This window comes from Felis catus, chromosome B3, assembly GCF_018350175.1.
Source record: "Felis catus isolate Fca126 chromosome B3, F.catus_Fca126_mat1.0, whole genome shotgun sequence".
NCBI classification, from domain to species: Eukaryota; Metazoa; Chordata; class Mammalia; order Carnivora; family Felidae; genus Felis; species Felis catus.
Window position 1 is genome coordinate 53036072 of NC_058373.1, and position 14617 is coordinate 53050688.

Consider the following 14617-nt stretch of genomic DNA (forward strand, 5'->3'; position numbering starts at 1 on the left):
GGAGGGGAAGAAGGGGAGGGGACAAAGTAGAGAGGAAGAGGGGAGGGAAGGGAAGTGGAAGGGAAGGGAAGGAAGGAAAGTGGAAGGGAAGGGAAGGGAGGGAAAGAAAGGGAAGGGAAAGGGGAAAAAGTCATTGATGAGATGAAGAAATTAAAGAGGGGTTGGTCAAGTCCTGCTTTTAATAATTCCATTCCAGGTGGATATGGGCTACTAGAGCACTAGTGTGCAAGAGATGATAAAAGGGGAAATATCAGTATTGAGGAGAGAGATTTGCAGAAGTTAGAAGCAGATTGAAAACCAGATGTAGTAAGGAATAGTAAACAGCCCATAAAGGAGCATAGTACTATGATGAGTGCCCTGAACTAGGGCCGGAGACCTGGGTTCTAGTCCCACTTCTGCCGCTAACTTTGGGCAAGTCACTCCATCTTCCTGGACATGTCTCTTTATATCTAAAGTAATGGGATTTATGACCTTTAACATCCCCTTCCTCTTCTATAGCCCTCAAAATCACAAACTTGCATAAATGGAGCCTCTTATATTGGAACATGTATTTAGCTTTTCTAAGTAAAAATGCTTCGAATGGAGGGGAAAAAAAGGTTCCACTCAACACTTGGCAAGCAGTATTTGTTCTGTAAAATAATTAGCGAGTAAGCATTATTGAACTGGGTTGTCCCATAATTACAAGAGAATTAAAAGGAAAAAAAAAGACTTTAGGAGACTCAATTTTCCCTCCCATAGATCAGAAGAGTGATTAACAGAAACTATGGGTGGATGGTTAATGAAGATATTTGCAGAGGAGGCGAGAGCTAACATCAAAAAAAGAGTGCTAGTCTAGGGGTCAGGATCCTCGAGTTCCAGTCCCAACTCTGACCCTTCTGGGATCTGAGCATGTCATTTCCCCTCTGTGCTCCAACTTCTAAAGGAACCCTAAAGATCATGGACTCCAGGTTCCCACAATGTGGTCATCCACCTGTAATCATTAGAATAGTCTTTCTGCTTTCTGTGTGTCTATACTCATAAGGCCCAACTAGGAAAGTGGAAACTATTTTATGTTTCCAGGAGTAATGCTGGGAATTGGCCACAGAGGTGACTGAAGAGCTGAGAAGCCAAACAGAGGACAGTGAAGCAAGCTAGATATTAGCAACAGCAGGAAGCCACTGCCATGGGCTAGAGGGACAAAGGGGAGGAGGTGCCGTTTGGAGCCCAGAGGCTGTGGTCACCTGATGGAAGCTGGAACCACAGTGAGTCCGTCTGGTAGGAGCTGGAAGAGCCACGGAGGAGATGCAGCCATGGAGGAGGTGCCAATATCTGAGGGATAGACAATTGGAGAGAATATCCCTGGCACACACAGACTGCAGGGATCAGCACTTCTTCCATACAGATCAGGGAAATGGCAAGGAATGGATCTGAGAACAGGCAGGCCAGGACTGGCACAAAATCCAAATTCTACTTTCTTATAACATCCATCTATTGATCCTGCATCAGCCTAGAGTCCAGGTCTCTTCCACATTTGAGGACACCCATCCCTGTTTTCTTTCTTCCCTGGAATGATATTCAAACTTCCTCACAAAGAATGGTTTGGAAACCATTCTATCATTGTCCTAATTCTCCTGCTCTGGGAGCTCCCTGGTATGTCTCCTGAAAATGTGGTACCAAATGCTCATAAGACCCCAGGTATCCATAACATCAGCTCAAACACAGGATTATGCCCACCCTTGTTTTAGCAACATAGCTGTTATCCCACTGTTGACTCACATTGAGTTCATGGACCACCAAGACCCACTTATCTTTTCCATGTGATTCCATGTCTTCCCTGACTTGTCCTAGAAGGGTACATATTTGATAAGCAGAACCTAATTCATCTTCTAAATCACTGATTTAAAAAAAGAAAAAAGTAGGGATACCTGGGTGGCTCAGTCAGTTAAGCATCTCTTGATTTCAGCTCAGGTCCTGATCTCGTGGTTTGTGAGTTCAAGCCCTGTGTCGGGCTCTGCACTGACAGTGCAGAACCTGCTTGGGATTCTCTCTCTCCCTCTCTCTCTCTGCTCCTCCCCTGCTCATAATCAATCCCTCTCTCTCTCTCTCTCTCTTTCTCTCTCTCTCTCTCTCTCTCTCAAAATAAACATTTAAAAAATAAAAAAATAAAAAACAAAATAAAATAACAAAGTAGAATAGACCAGAGCCAAGGACAGAGCACTGTGTCATTTACACTGGAGACTTCTGTCCAAATTAACTCAGGATCATGAATCAAGACTCAATGGGTAGGATCATTCAACCAGCTCTAGATCCACCTAACAACAAGGGAATTATGCAAGATTTCATCAAAGTCTTTACTTAAATAACAATATATGGTATGTGTGGCAGCCAGTTCCCTTCACTTTGCACCTGAAGCACAAAAAGGGTACTCAACTAATATTTGCTACTTTGAAGTTGAATAAAATTATCTTGATGTCACTAGACATCTAGTGACCCTGTTTAAAGAAAGTTAACAAGGTTATTTTGATGAGACGGATAACGTACCCATGTTGGCTACTGGTGATCATCATTTTCTTAAGTGTGTATAACCCTGTTTGTTCCAGACTTTTGCTAGAGGGCACCAAAAATGTCACCAATCTGTTATTCCTGGAACCTATTCCTTTTTCCTTTTGAAAACTGGGCAATACTGCCCCTTTGCAGTCTCTGAGTACTCTTCTATCTTCCTGAAAACTGTAAGGACTCTGTCACTGCTTAAGTCGTGTGGGTCTTAACTGTCTTCCCCTCAGTGGGAACAATTTTGACTCTTTCCATGCCACATGATGATGGGAAGGCACTGGGCACAAGTGAAGTGGTCACTTAGGGTGCCCACATAGGAGCCCTGTGGATCCTTGTAAGAACAGCTCCAGTACAGCACAGTCACATCCTGAAGCCCCCACTGTGAATGACACAAGTGGGACCAGACACCATATGTGATCAGGGAGAGTCCCAGAAGGGCTGACCCCTCTGATCCTGGTCCTGCTGTTTAAAAGACTTGCAAATAAGCCCATAGAAAGCTGGGCCAGAGCACAACAGAGATTGGGCCCATAGAGCTTTCTTCTTTCTTTCTCTTCCTCTTCCCCTCTTTCTCAATTACCTTCTTCCTCTGAAACAGTGCTTTAGAGTCACTATAACTGCATTAGCTGCTCCAGAAGCTATCCTGTAGGCAGCTCATGAGGGCAAAAGCTAAGAACGTAGAACGGCCTGATGCCCAACAGTCTGCCTCCCACGAGGTGTCCAGACTTGGATACAGCTGTGCAGAGGACACATTGCCCACAAAGACAACGTGAAAGGGAAATCTCCACTCCTGTCCTCAACCGATAGGGATCCCCTCTGGGCTCAATCAATGCTTGATAAATACAAGAATACAAGAACTCAAATAACTCACCCAGGGTGGTGAGAGGGGATCATGCCCACAAAAATTCTTGATAATCATAAAGTCTTGAGATACATACAGCAATTATTTTGTTAGCTACAATTTTCTGTCTTGTTTCTCTCTCCCAAGAACAAATGAGGCTGCTGAAAGTTTAGACATTGATTAAAGATGTATGCAAAGATTTAGACATGAAGATGTTTACTGAGCTGTCAATTATAGCAGAAATTTGGAAACAACTTAAAGGCCCAATCCTAGAGCACTATTTCACTACATTATGATACACCCATACAACAGAATACTGTGCAAATCATGTTTTCAAAAAGTAGATGGAATGATGTTCACAACATATTATTAAAAGGAAAAAGCAAGTTAAAAAAGGAGAATGCCATACACAAGGAGAGAAATTACTCAAAAGATGTGTTAACAGTTATGCAACTGGTGGAAATATTATTTTTTTAACTTTTAATTTTTCCACAGTGATACTTTTGAAATAAGGAATGCAGAACAATAAAACTTTATTTTTGCTAGCCAAAAAAAAAAAGGAAAAGCCCCTTCTTTCAAGGCTGTCTTCTGGCACCTCATTCTACCAGATGGATATAAAGCCAGTTCAGACCTCACTGTACAGCTTTCCGAGAGAGCCATGAAGGCCCCCCTTGCTCTGGGCAGAAGCTTCCTTGGTGCCAGCATCCACTTTGAGACAAGTTATTTAAACTGGGGCTGTCCTGGCCAACCTCTCATCCTGAAATACCAAGGGCTGCTTCAGCCTAGGAAAAAAGGCAGTTCCAGAGCTCTGTAGGGTTTTGAAGCAGAACAGCAGCCCTAGCGTGTAAGAGGAACCTCCTCCCCTCTCCAGGCTGCTTGCCCGAAGGTTTACAGACAGCTCCCTTTCCATCCCACAAAAGGAGACAGGCAGATGAGTCACAGCACTGGCTTAGATTAAAGAGTATTATTGTGTTAGCAGAAATGGATCTATTTTATTATCTGTTTCTTGACACCTTACAAGTAGATAGGCTTTTCCCACCAGACAGGCAAGTTCCTTAAAAAGCCAAAAGACTTCGTTAGCTGAAGCTAAGGAATGACCACTAAGAGTTAGAAACTTGTGTGTCTGAAAAGCAGCCAGACTGCAAAGATGTAGTGGAAACACTGAGGAAAGTGGTTTATAACCCTCAGACTCTAGATTCAAGTCTGCAAAGTGATGCCATTCGTCTAAAAATACACAGAGGAACTACGGAAATCCTTTCCTCTTTTCTAAGAGCTTTTTCTTTCCTTCTTTTTTTTTTTTTTTTAAAGAAATATACTAGGATTGGTTGGTAAAGGAGATTCAGCACCTCAGATTTCACTGTTTTTTGTGGGGGTGATGGCCATGAGATGCTATTTTAAGGACTTCCTTCTCTTATACAGATTTTTCCACACTGGGAGGACAGATAAGGTATGTTCCACTAATGTTCCTCATTAAACACATATGCATGCCAGCAGTCATTTCCCTTTGTCTTGCTATCCCATGACAACAGCCTGTATATCATAGGAAATTGGAATGGAGACCTTATTTAGTTTGGATCTCTCTTCTCCATTGTTTAATTCCACTTTCAATTTTTCATTCTATGTCTGCCATTTTTTTTGTTTGTTTGTTTTTTTTTTGGCAGAAATATACTATGACTGAACATAGGAACAGATAAATGAATAGGTGTTGTTTTTCTGAAGACTCACATCATAGACTTTCCAAAAGCACTTTGACCAGCATCCCCCACCCCCAGCAATTTACCTCTGAGTAGAAATGTACTTATTATTCAGTAAAGATCCAATGGCTGATGGGCCTCTATGTGTCATAAATGTGTGCTCCCCATACTTGGTTTACTGTTAATCAAGTTCCAGTAGTGAGCTTCCCTATTTCCTTTATTACCTGAGTGGGATTCTGTCTATCTCACCCTTCAACCCAGACCACCTGTCCACTAAAACAAACAAAAACCAAAAAATCCTCTACCAAATGCCAGGAAAGAAGGTCTAAGGGAAGAAAGTTTCACATTTCCTATTGTTGGATCAAGGTTTGGCTTTCAGAGGAAGCTGGAGATCTTTCCAATCCAATATGCTCTGTTCTCTGATGCTACCATCATTGTTTTTCCTTAAGAATGCAAAGCTATGATAGCAAACTTTTTAAATGATCCCAGCTATTTATTTTTGAATATCAACTTTTATCCAAATGTTGCTGGTACTTTTTTCTTTTCACTTAAAAATGTGATTTTAAAATATTGTTTTTTCTAAATGGGATCCATTAGATCTAAGAAGTAATGTACTTTCCATTTACCAAACATTAGCTGTGTGCCAGGCATTGAGTAATAGCCTCCACACACATTATTTCATTTACTCCCTTACAACCACCCTATGAAGGAGATGCCAGCACATGAGAAAACTGAAGGTTAAGCCATTTGCCCAAGATCACACATCTAGTATGAGACTCTTTTGACTGTTCTATGGAAACCCATCCAACTTTTGTCAACTAAAGTCCTGAGTTTGGCCGTCTAGAAAATGTTTTCTGAGGACACAAAGTAGAAGAACTGTTACTTGTACTCTGTGAAGCCCATACCTTCACTAAAGGAGGAAGCCCTCAGGTAGCCAACAGGCCAAACTCACCTGTGACCCTACACCTTACCAGTTAGGAGCCCATCTGGACATCAGATAAGCCTGATTTCAAGTCCCAGCCCACCCGCTTACTGGACCTGAGACCACAAGAAAGTTATCTACTCTCCCTGAAATTCAGTTTCCATATCTATAAAATGAGGATAATAATATAGGTCGAATTCTACGAAATGGCCAACTTTCGACTATATTTGAATCTCCAAAAAAGCATTTGCAGATAGTTCAACTCTCCACTGGGTCACTGTGCAGATTAAACAAATGCACATAGGAAACAATTAAATGGCTTTAGTAGACTTTCTCTTCCTCATCTCATTTTGCTCAGGTCAATAAAGTTAGTTTTCATTCTCTGTGGAACTTAATATACAGGGAAGCTGGCCTGAGGTTACATAAGTGTTGGAGCCGATAATTCAGGGAGGCAGTAAGACTGCACGGATGGTTGAGAATTAACAACCAAGGATCTCCTGAGGCCTTACTGCTCCTGCTCTGGGCGTTTTCCCTAGTATGGTAGTTTCCTCTCTTAATGACGAAGTAAATGCGCAAATACCTCTTTAGAAAGTGAAAGGGCAGGGGATATTGAGGATGTGGAGCACTCCGTGTTAAGGAGAAAGACAAGGTTTCAAACCCGGTCTTGGCACGAGTCGGCGGCGCGAAGCGGCGGACCGGAGCCGGCAGGGCGTGTCCACGCGCGCGGCTCCCAGCGCCGGCCTCGCGCCGCGACCGCCCCGCCCGCCCCGCCCACGCGGGGGAGACGCGCCGCGGGAGCCAGCGTACCTGCCCGGTGCTGTTCGCTTCCTCGCCAAGCGCCAGGCCCCGTTCTCGGCTCCTCACGTGCATGATCTTATTTACGCCCCCACAACATTCCCGACAAAAAGCAACTGTCATTTCCCCATTTGCCAAGTGAGGAAACAGCTCAGAGAGGTTGAGTCTCTCTTCTAAGGTCTCCGGGCTGGTGGACTCGAACCCGGGCAACCCCAGGACTCCCACACGGAACCTCTCCTTCTCCTTACTCGGTAGAGGCGCTTTCTCGCCTCAAAATCGTCCCAAGTTGGCCCCCAGCAAGAGACCGCTCGGCCTCGCCGACCTGCACGACCTCGCCGCGCTCCTTAGGTCCAGGGCGCGGGGCGCGGGTAGGAGGAGCGGCGCCGCCCCCGGGGTATTTAAGCCCGGTCTGGAACCCGCGGGGCCGGACGCTCCCGTTCCTCCCTGCTCGCGCCTCCCCTCCCCCTCCCGCTCTCTTCCCCGCGCGCTCCCACCCTCCGCCCCGCGCTTGCTTCGCGCGCAGGCACCGGCCGGCGGCCGCGGGGAACGGGACGCGGGCGGCGCTCGCCTCTGGGGAGTCGACCCCCGGCCGTGGCCGCCGCGCATTGCCCAGCCAGCGCCGCCAGGGCTGCCGCCGCCCGGCTGCCCGCACCGAGTGCGCCGCGGCCCCCGGAGCCCGGACTCCGACCCCGAGCGTCCCGCAGACGGGAGGGCGGGCGGCTGCGGACGCCCGGCCGGCAGCTCGCAGCATGGATTCGGATTCCGGCGAGCAGAGCGAGGGCGAGCCCGTGACCGCCGCAGGTACCGAGGGGACGCGGCAGCCCAGCCCGGAGGGCCGGGACCGGGAGGAGGGGAGGCCGGGGCAGGAAATCGCGAGTATGTCACCGAGCTGCCGGACGGGAGGCCGATCTCTTCCAGGCCAGGACTGGGGATTGCTCCGCGCTATGAGTTTGCTGTGAGGCTTTCTCCCTCACTGCACTTGGGCGCGCGGGAGGAAGAAGAGGTGCTTCTGCGGGTGGCTCTCCGCGCAGCTGCGTCCCGCTGCGGGCTCGGGTCGCCCGGGCTGCGTGGGGGTGGGGAAAGGTTCGGGAAATCTGCGTCCCGTAGTTTGCTGCAGCGAGGGTCGCAACACATCTGCCCTTTGAAAGAACTTTCCGAGCGCCCACCCCGTCCTCGAACCCGGGGCGCCAGGGACGCTGCGGAACAGGTGACACGGTCCGAGGGCGCGACAGGGGACTCCGGAAAGGAAAGGACCCGCGGGTGGACTGGCAGGAGTCAGACCACAGCTAGTGGCTGCAGTTCCCGAGCCTGCACTAGCGGTGCAGAAGGGTTTGCCCATCGCTGTCCCGCACCGGCAGAGGGGGTTCCGGCGGAGGGGGTCCGGGAACACAGCCGCGGGGGCGGGCGGGAGCAGGGCTTCGCCATTAAGAGGCGCCGCCGGCTTTTCACAATCGATAGTTATCGAAGCAATGGGTGGATGCTTACTTTGGAAAAAATGAATGTCCTCCCCCGCCTCTCCCTGATACTGAGCAACAGGAGGAAGCCACCCACAGCCTTGGGTCGACTTACCGCTGGGCTCTGCCCACCTCCACCGCCGGCTCCGCCCCGCCGCCCACGGGTCCGCGCACCGGAGACCTGACCACCCTCCCCACCTGTCCGTGGCTCGCGGCACCCGTGGAGCCCTGAAAGCCACCCTGACCGGCCGACCTGTGAGCTGAGACTCTCCTGTTACACACCCGAAGTCCTAGACTAGTCCCCACTCTTCCCTGTATCAGACCAGCATCCTGAGAGTGGGGACCAAGTGCCAGGAGGCACTATGAGCCCAGGCGTGGGTGTAGGAAAGGCAGGCTCGGGAACCAGGCAGCACAGGGCCAGGCGCTGTGCCAAAGGCCCTACATATATTATTCCCCTTCATCCTCACAGCATCTAGCCAGGTGGTTATTATCTACATTTTACAGAAGTCCAGAGAGGCTAAGTGCCTTGCCCACGCCTCACAGCAGGGAGTAGCCAAGGGCAGAGTGATTCCCTTCCCACTGCGTGGTACCCCTCAGCCTTTCACAGGGCAGCTGTGGTCAACACCTTTGGGTGGGGAAGAGATGAGGCAGGCAAAGAGGAAAGGCCGCGTTACCAAGATGCCTGTGTATGAGGATTCCTGTGTGTGTGTGTGTGTGTGTGTGTGTGTGTGTGTGTGTGTGCGCGCGCGCGCGCGCGCGCGCGAGTGCGCGCGTGTGTGCGTGCAAGGGCCACCTCCTTTGTGTAGGCATATGTGGATATAACCAATAAACATGAGCCTTCTGCTGCCTCTATGCTTCTGTGGCAATGAAGCACCAAGATTTTGTTTCACATGGGGGGCTTGTGGATCTCCTTACACCATTTTAAAGTTTCAGTGTGTTTGTATGTATCTAAGTATATCTAGAAAGCTGAGGGGTAGGGGGTGCTGACCTTGACACTTTACTGTCTCAAAATCCCAGGAATTAACATGCTCTCCCCACCCCACCCTCAGATCTCTTGTGCACGTTGGTGTTGAAGGGAAGGAGAAGGAAGCTTAGAGAAAGAAGAGGGAGAAGAGGAGGGAGGAGACACTCCAGAAGAGTTGGTGCTTGAGTGTAAGGGGAGGAAAGAAATTCTTAAGGGTCCCGTTGCTTCTTCCCCAAGCCTACCCAGCACAGAGTATCCCAGATGTATGCATTGTGTCAGGTCTCTGCACTGCTAACAGCAAACCCTACCATGGAGGTCAGATGGGTCCCATGAATAAGAGGACAGCCAACTCTGAGCTGTCACCATTCATTTGCACCTTGCTGTTTTCTACACTTTTTCTTTTTTTGTGTGTGCTTGAATCTCCCAAGTTGAACATTTATTTGAATATCACAAGCCATTCTGCTAAATGGCATTCCATCTCATTATTCTCAGTCTTAAAGTATTCTTCGTGAACAAGCTTCAAAACTAGATGCTAATTCATTGCCTTGCTGTCGCTGCATCCTGTCAAATGGAAACTCTTGCTGCAGCTTCAGATACAGGTTAAATGACAGGTATGTTATCCACAGGGGTTGACCTTTGTCTCTACAAGGAATGAGGCGTTCATCTGTGGACCTGTATCTCTGCAAGCTGGATGAGTTTGTAACAGAGGACAGCAGAGGAAGTGGGACTTCTTGGAGTATTCATGTGTGTGTCTCCTTGTGTTGAGATGATAAGGGCTGCTTCCTCCTCAGTGGCCTTCCCTTCTCGAACTTGTGAAAAATCCCTGTGAGAGGTACCTTATTAAAGTCAAGAGCCTGGACTCTGGGATGAGAAAGACCTAGATTCCCTTCTCTACCTTTGGGCAAGCTATTTAACCTCTCCAAGCCTGTTTCCCCCTCTGCAAAATGGGGATGACATTTAGTACCACAAGGAGGATTAAATAAAATATCACATGAAGGGGCACCTGGGTGGCTCAGTCACTTAAGCGTCCGACTATTGATTTTGGCTCAGGTCATGATCTCATGGTTTGGTGTGTGAGATAGATCCTCATGTAGGGCTCTGCGCACACACTCTCAAAATAAATAAATTTTTAAAAATACCACATGAAAAGTGTTCCTGGTAATCATTCAGTAAATGGTAGCCACTATTTTGATTATCATTTGATTGGATTATTTGTTGTAAGAATACTGCTAAATAATGTACCTTGGTGCTTTGTAAAATGTAAATCAGTAGGCATGTGTAAAACAATTGTTGGCATTATTATTACATTAATATAATTGAGCAGATTTGTTTTGAATTTTCTCCTTTTCACTCTCTCATTCTCTCTGGTGTGTGTGTGTGTGTGTGTGTGTGTGTGTGTGTGTGTGTGTGTGCGCGCGCGCGCGCTTATTGGTTTCGGGGGGAGGTTGTCTTTGATTTACCTCTTCTTATCCTCTTCATCTTCCAGCTCAAGGAATGAAGATGGGGACATTCAAAATACTACTTTCACACCCCTTTTCCTCCAGCTCTACGTAAAGTTGTACGAAGCAGAGAATGCTTTACCCAATCCACTGGCTAATGTGGAGATTAGCCACTTTCATGCCACTTCAAATAGAAGAAGAGATAACCCTTCCAACCAGTGAACCTTTTTCCTTCAGGGTAGCAAGAGGCACAGGAGGTCCTTGCCATTCTCCTTTCCATTTTTGGAAAGTCACCTTCCAAGATACAAATTGGCAGAAGAGTGAGAAAATCTCTGAGGACCACCTACTCTTTACTGTACCCCTTTCCAGAGACTTGTCTAAAGCTCTCCCCGAGGCCTGCTGTGCAGATTTCTCATCGAGCAATGCAGTGCCCTACATAAGAGGGTGAAGGGGGGAGATGAGATTTGTCTCCAACTGCATTTTCTGTTTTTCAGGAAGCACAGGATGATACTTCTATGCCTGAAACTCTACCCCACTTTTCTTTGATTTTGGGTTCTTTCTATGATTGGGAAAGAGGCAGGGTTTATGGAACACTGGATTCATTCCAGAGACCCAACTTGGCAGTCTGTGGTTTGGCAAACCCACCATCCATCTCTCAGAAATTCTAGCACTTGGTATATTAACTCAGCAGTGATTAAGAGTCTTTCCTAAGAAGCAACAAGTGAGTAAACATTAGTGGTGTCAGCTTTTTCCCTTTCTCGCTTGTAAGACCAAGATAGTCTACCCAGCTGAGGACAGACCAGCTCCTTCTACCTGCAGCTAGATGGTCCAGGGCAATCAAGCTTATGGGGATTCTTCGCAGCTGGGTAGGTGCTACAAAAAACACGTCCATGCAGTGGAGTCAGGATGTGGTAGGAGAGCATCAAGACAGTAAAAGAAATGGGAAAACAGGCCCCCAACTTTGTATTTGCCATCCTTCTCATTGCCTAGGTCCTAAGCTTGGTCTTTGTGAATAAAGTGGCAAGGAGTGGGTAGGCTTCAATAGGTGGCCAAAAGGAGAAAAGGCATTCCAGAAGTCACACACCACTTGAGCAAAGGCACAAACAGGGAGGTAACTGGAGTGAAGGGCATATACTAGGGAGTACTGGGAAATAAAGTTATATGAGTGAGGGGAGGGCCTCATGGAAGAGGGTCTTAATAACTTGGTCCTGATGGTGCCAGAGGAGCCCCCATTGAGCTGATTGTTGTGCAGAGATATGACTGACTGAAAGTTGGGTTTTCGGGAGCCACATTTGATAGACCTGAAGTATAAGGACTGCCTAGGCTTGAAGCCTCAGCTAGCAGGGGTGGCCACAGTATTGGAGGAAGTTGTGGCTCTAAGGCAAGGCAGAAGAGGAAGGAGGCCAGTGCCACATCAGAGAAACAAACAACAGACACTGCTGACAGATTGTACAAAAGCAGTGAAAGGAGAGGGAGAGTGAAAGGAGACTAGCGTGTCAACTTGGGTGAGGCAGGGAAATCCAGGAGATGGACTCCCCAGCCCAGGCTTCCAAGCCCCTGTCCTTCCATCAGGCACATAGCAGTGGTGCTTTCCTTAAAGGCACTATTCCCCTGCAGACAGTAAATCATGCTTGGTTTCAGGGGATCTTGAGGTTCTGGAGTTTGTTGATTCTCAGTGTTAGGTTCCTCAAGGAGACTGTTGAGTAACCTTTGTTGACTGACAGATTGACCATTGATGGGCTAGCCGACCTGGCACAGGGACCACCTGAGGATGAGGTATCACTTGCCTGTTAGTCATAGTCCCACATCTTGTTCCTGTTTGTGGACCTTTTCAGGAGCCTCTGCCTCATCTACACTCTGGACTGTAACTGCTTTAAGGGTCGGGACCCTGTCTTGTGCCTTCATGTTCCTGAGATTTTATGGACAAAATAAGTGGAAGAGCCTCTAGAGGAGCCTCCTGGGAAGTCTGCACTGAAAGGCCAGACAGCCAGAAACCTTTCCTATAAGGTGGAACTGCCAAAGCTTTCCTCCAGTGCTTTGTTTTCCTTCTGTGTTTTAAGATTTCTTGCACTGTCTGGGACCCTGTGTTGGGAAGTATGGGAGATGCAGAGAGATAATGGCAGGGTCCATCCTGTCTTCCAGGGTTTGAGATCTGGTGGGGAGATAGGACATCTATAGTGATGGCCACAGCCTACACCAGTACATGAAGACTCTTGACCCCTTGCCCTAGGATAACACGCCAGCCAAATTTTTGTTTATACATTCTGTCTTGGTAACAGCCACTTTCCATTGTCTGCTTTATGGTTATTCTTGTACATCTCTCATCTCTTGTACTGGATTGTTAACTCCCTAATGGCAAGGATTGGGTCTTTTTCACCTGTATCACTTCCTACCAGCACCACCCAGGGACCCTAAACAGACTGGTAGGTTGCTGGCTGGCTGAATTCATGCATACATCAATAGATGGATAGAGCCATAACTCAGAGATAGTGCAGGTTCGGTTCTAGATCCTGGCAGTAAAGCAAATGCTGCAATAGTCAAATGAATTTTTAGGTTTCCCAATGCATATAAAAGTCATGTTTACACTATATTGTAGTCTCTGAAGTGTGCAATTGCATCATATCTTTAAAAAAATGTACATACCTTAACTTAAAAATCAATTTAGGGTAGCAAAAATACTTTGGTAGGGGCGCCTGGGTGGTTCAGTCGGTTAAGTATTCGGCTCTTGGCTTCGGCTCAGGTCATGATCTCACGGTTCATGAGTTTGAGCCCCACATGGGATTGTTTCTCTCTGGCCCTCCCCCACTCATCGTGCATGTGTGTGCATGTGCTCTCTCAAAATAAACTTTAACAAAAATAAAAATACTTTATTGATAAAAAAATGCTAACCATCATCTGAGCTTTCAGTGAGCTGTAATCACTGATCACAGGTCACCATAACAAATGTAATAAAAAATGAAAAGTTTGAAATACTTCAAAAATTACCAAAATGTAATACAGAGACATGAAGTGAGTAAATGCTGTTGGGAAAGTGGTACTGATAGACTTGCTCCACCAGGGTTGGCACAGACCTTCAGTTTGTGCAAAAAAAAAAAAAAAAAAAAAAAAAAAAATTGCAAAGGGGATGCCTGAGTGGCTCAGTCAGTTGAGCATCCGACTTCAGCTCAGGTAATGATCTCCCAGTTTGTGGGTTCGAACCCCATGTCAGACTCTGTGCTAATAACTCAGAGCCTGGAGCCTTCTTTGAATTCTGTGTCTCCCTCTCTCTCTGCCCCTCCCCCACTTGCTCTCTGTCTCTGTCTCTCAAAAATAAATAAATATTTTTAAAAATCTGCAAGGTCAATTAAGCAAAGTGCGACAAAATGAGGTGTGCCTGTATATGGATAGACAGATGGATGGATGATGTTGTAGGTTGGTTCCCCAGGAAGCATGCAGTGAGTTTATTTGGGGGAGAAGAGGGCAAGGGAGGAACACTGAACTAGGCAGAGTGAGAAACTGAGCTGCAATGCATGCCCAACAATCGCCTCCAGCTCTGGAGCTGCAGTAGCCCTTCAGAACCATTCTGAGTTGGGGTGAGGGGCCAGGACTTCATATCCCCTTATACAGTGATGAGTCATTAGATGCAGGCCATCCCAAGGAACAGGGTGTGACCTGGGGTGAAGCTGTTCCCATCAACTGAGGGCTGTCTGCAGGCCATGCCCCCAGCAGCTTGTGAAGTTCTTGGTTCTCCATTCTTGAGGAGGAACCTGGGCAGTATGTTGCAGCATCCACCACGGGTGGTCCCCCAAATTCTTCAAGAATGTTTCATTAGGGATGGCAGCCCTGTCTACCAGCAAAGCTCAGGGGATAGTCATTGAGCTGTAAATTTTTTTTAAATTTTTTTTTAATGTTTATTTATTTTTGAGACAGAGACAGAGCATGAATGGGGGAGGGGCAGAGAGAGAGGGAGACACAGAATGGGAAGCAGGCTCCAGGCTCT

At 47.3% G+C, this 14617-nt stretch overlaps 1 protein-coding gene across 1 annotated transcript in view; it reads right to left on the reverse strand.

Annotated features, from left to right (window-relative positions):
* LOC123385942 (translation initiation factor IF-2-like) overlaps positions 1 to 7734 on the reverse strand; it is a 64146-nt gene extending 56412 nt beyond the window's left edge. The window contains exon 1 of the mRNA XM_045059326.1: positions 6794 to 7734. Coding sequence (XP_044915261.1) covers positions 7026 to 7532 — 507 coding nt within the window. The 5' untranslated portion in view covers positions 7533 to 7734 and the 3' untranslated portion in view covers positions 6794 to 7025. The remainder of the gene's footprint in view (positions 1 to 6793) is intronic.
* Positions 7735 to 14617: the final 6883 nt, after the last annotated feature.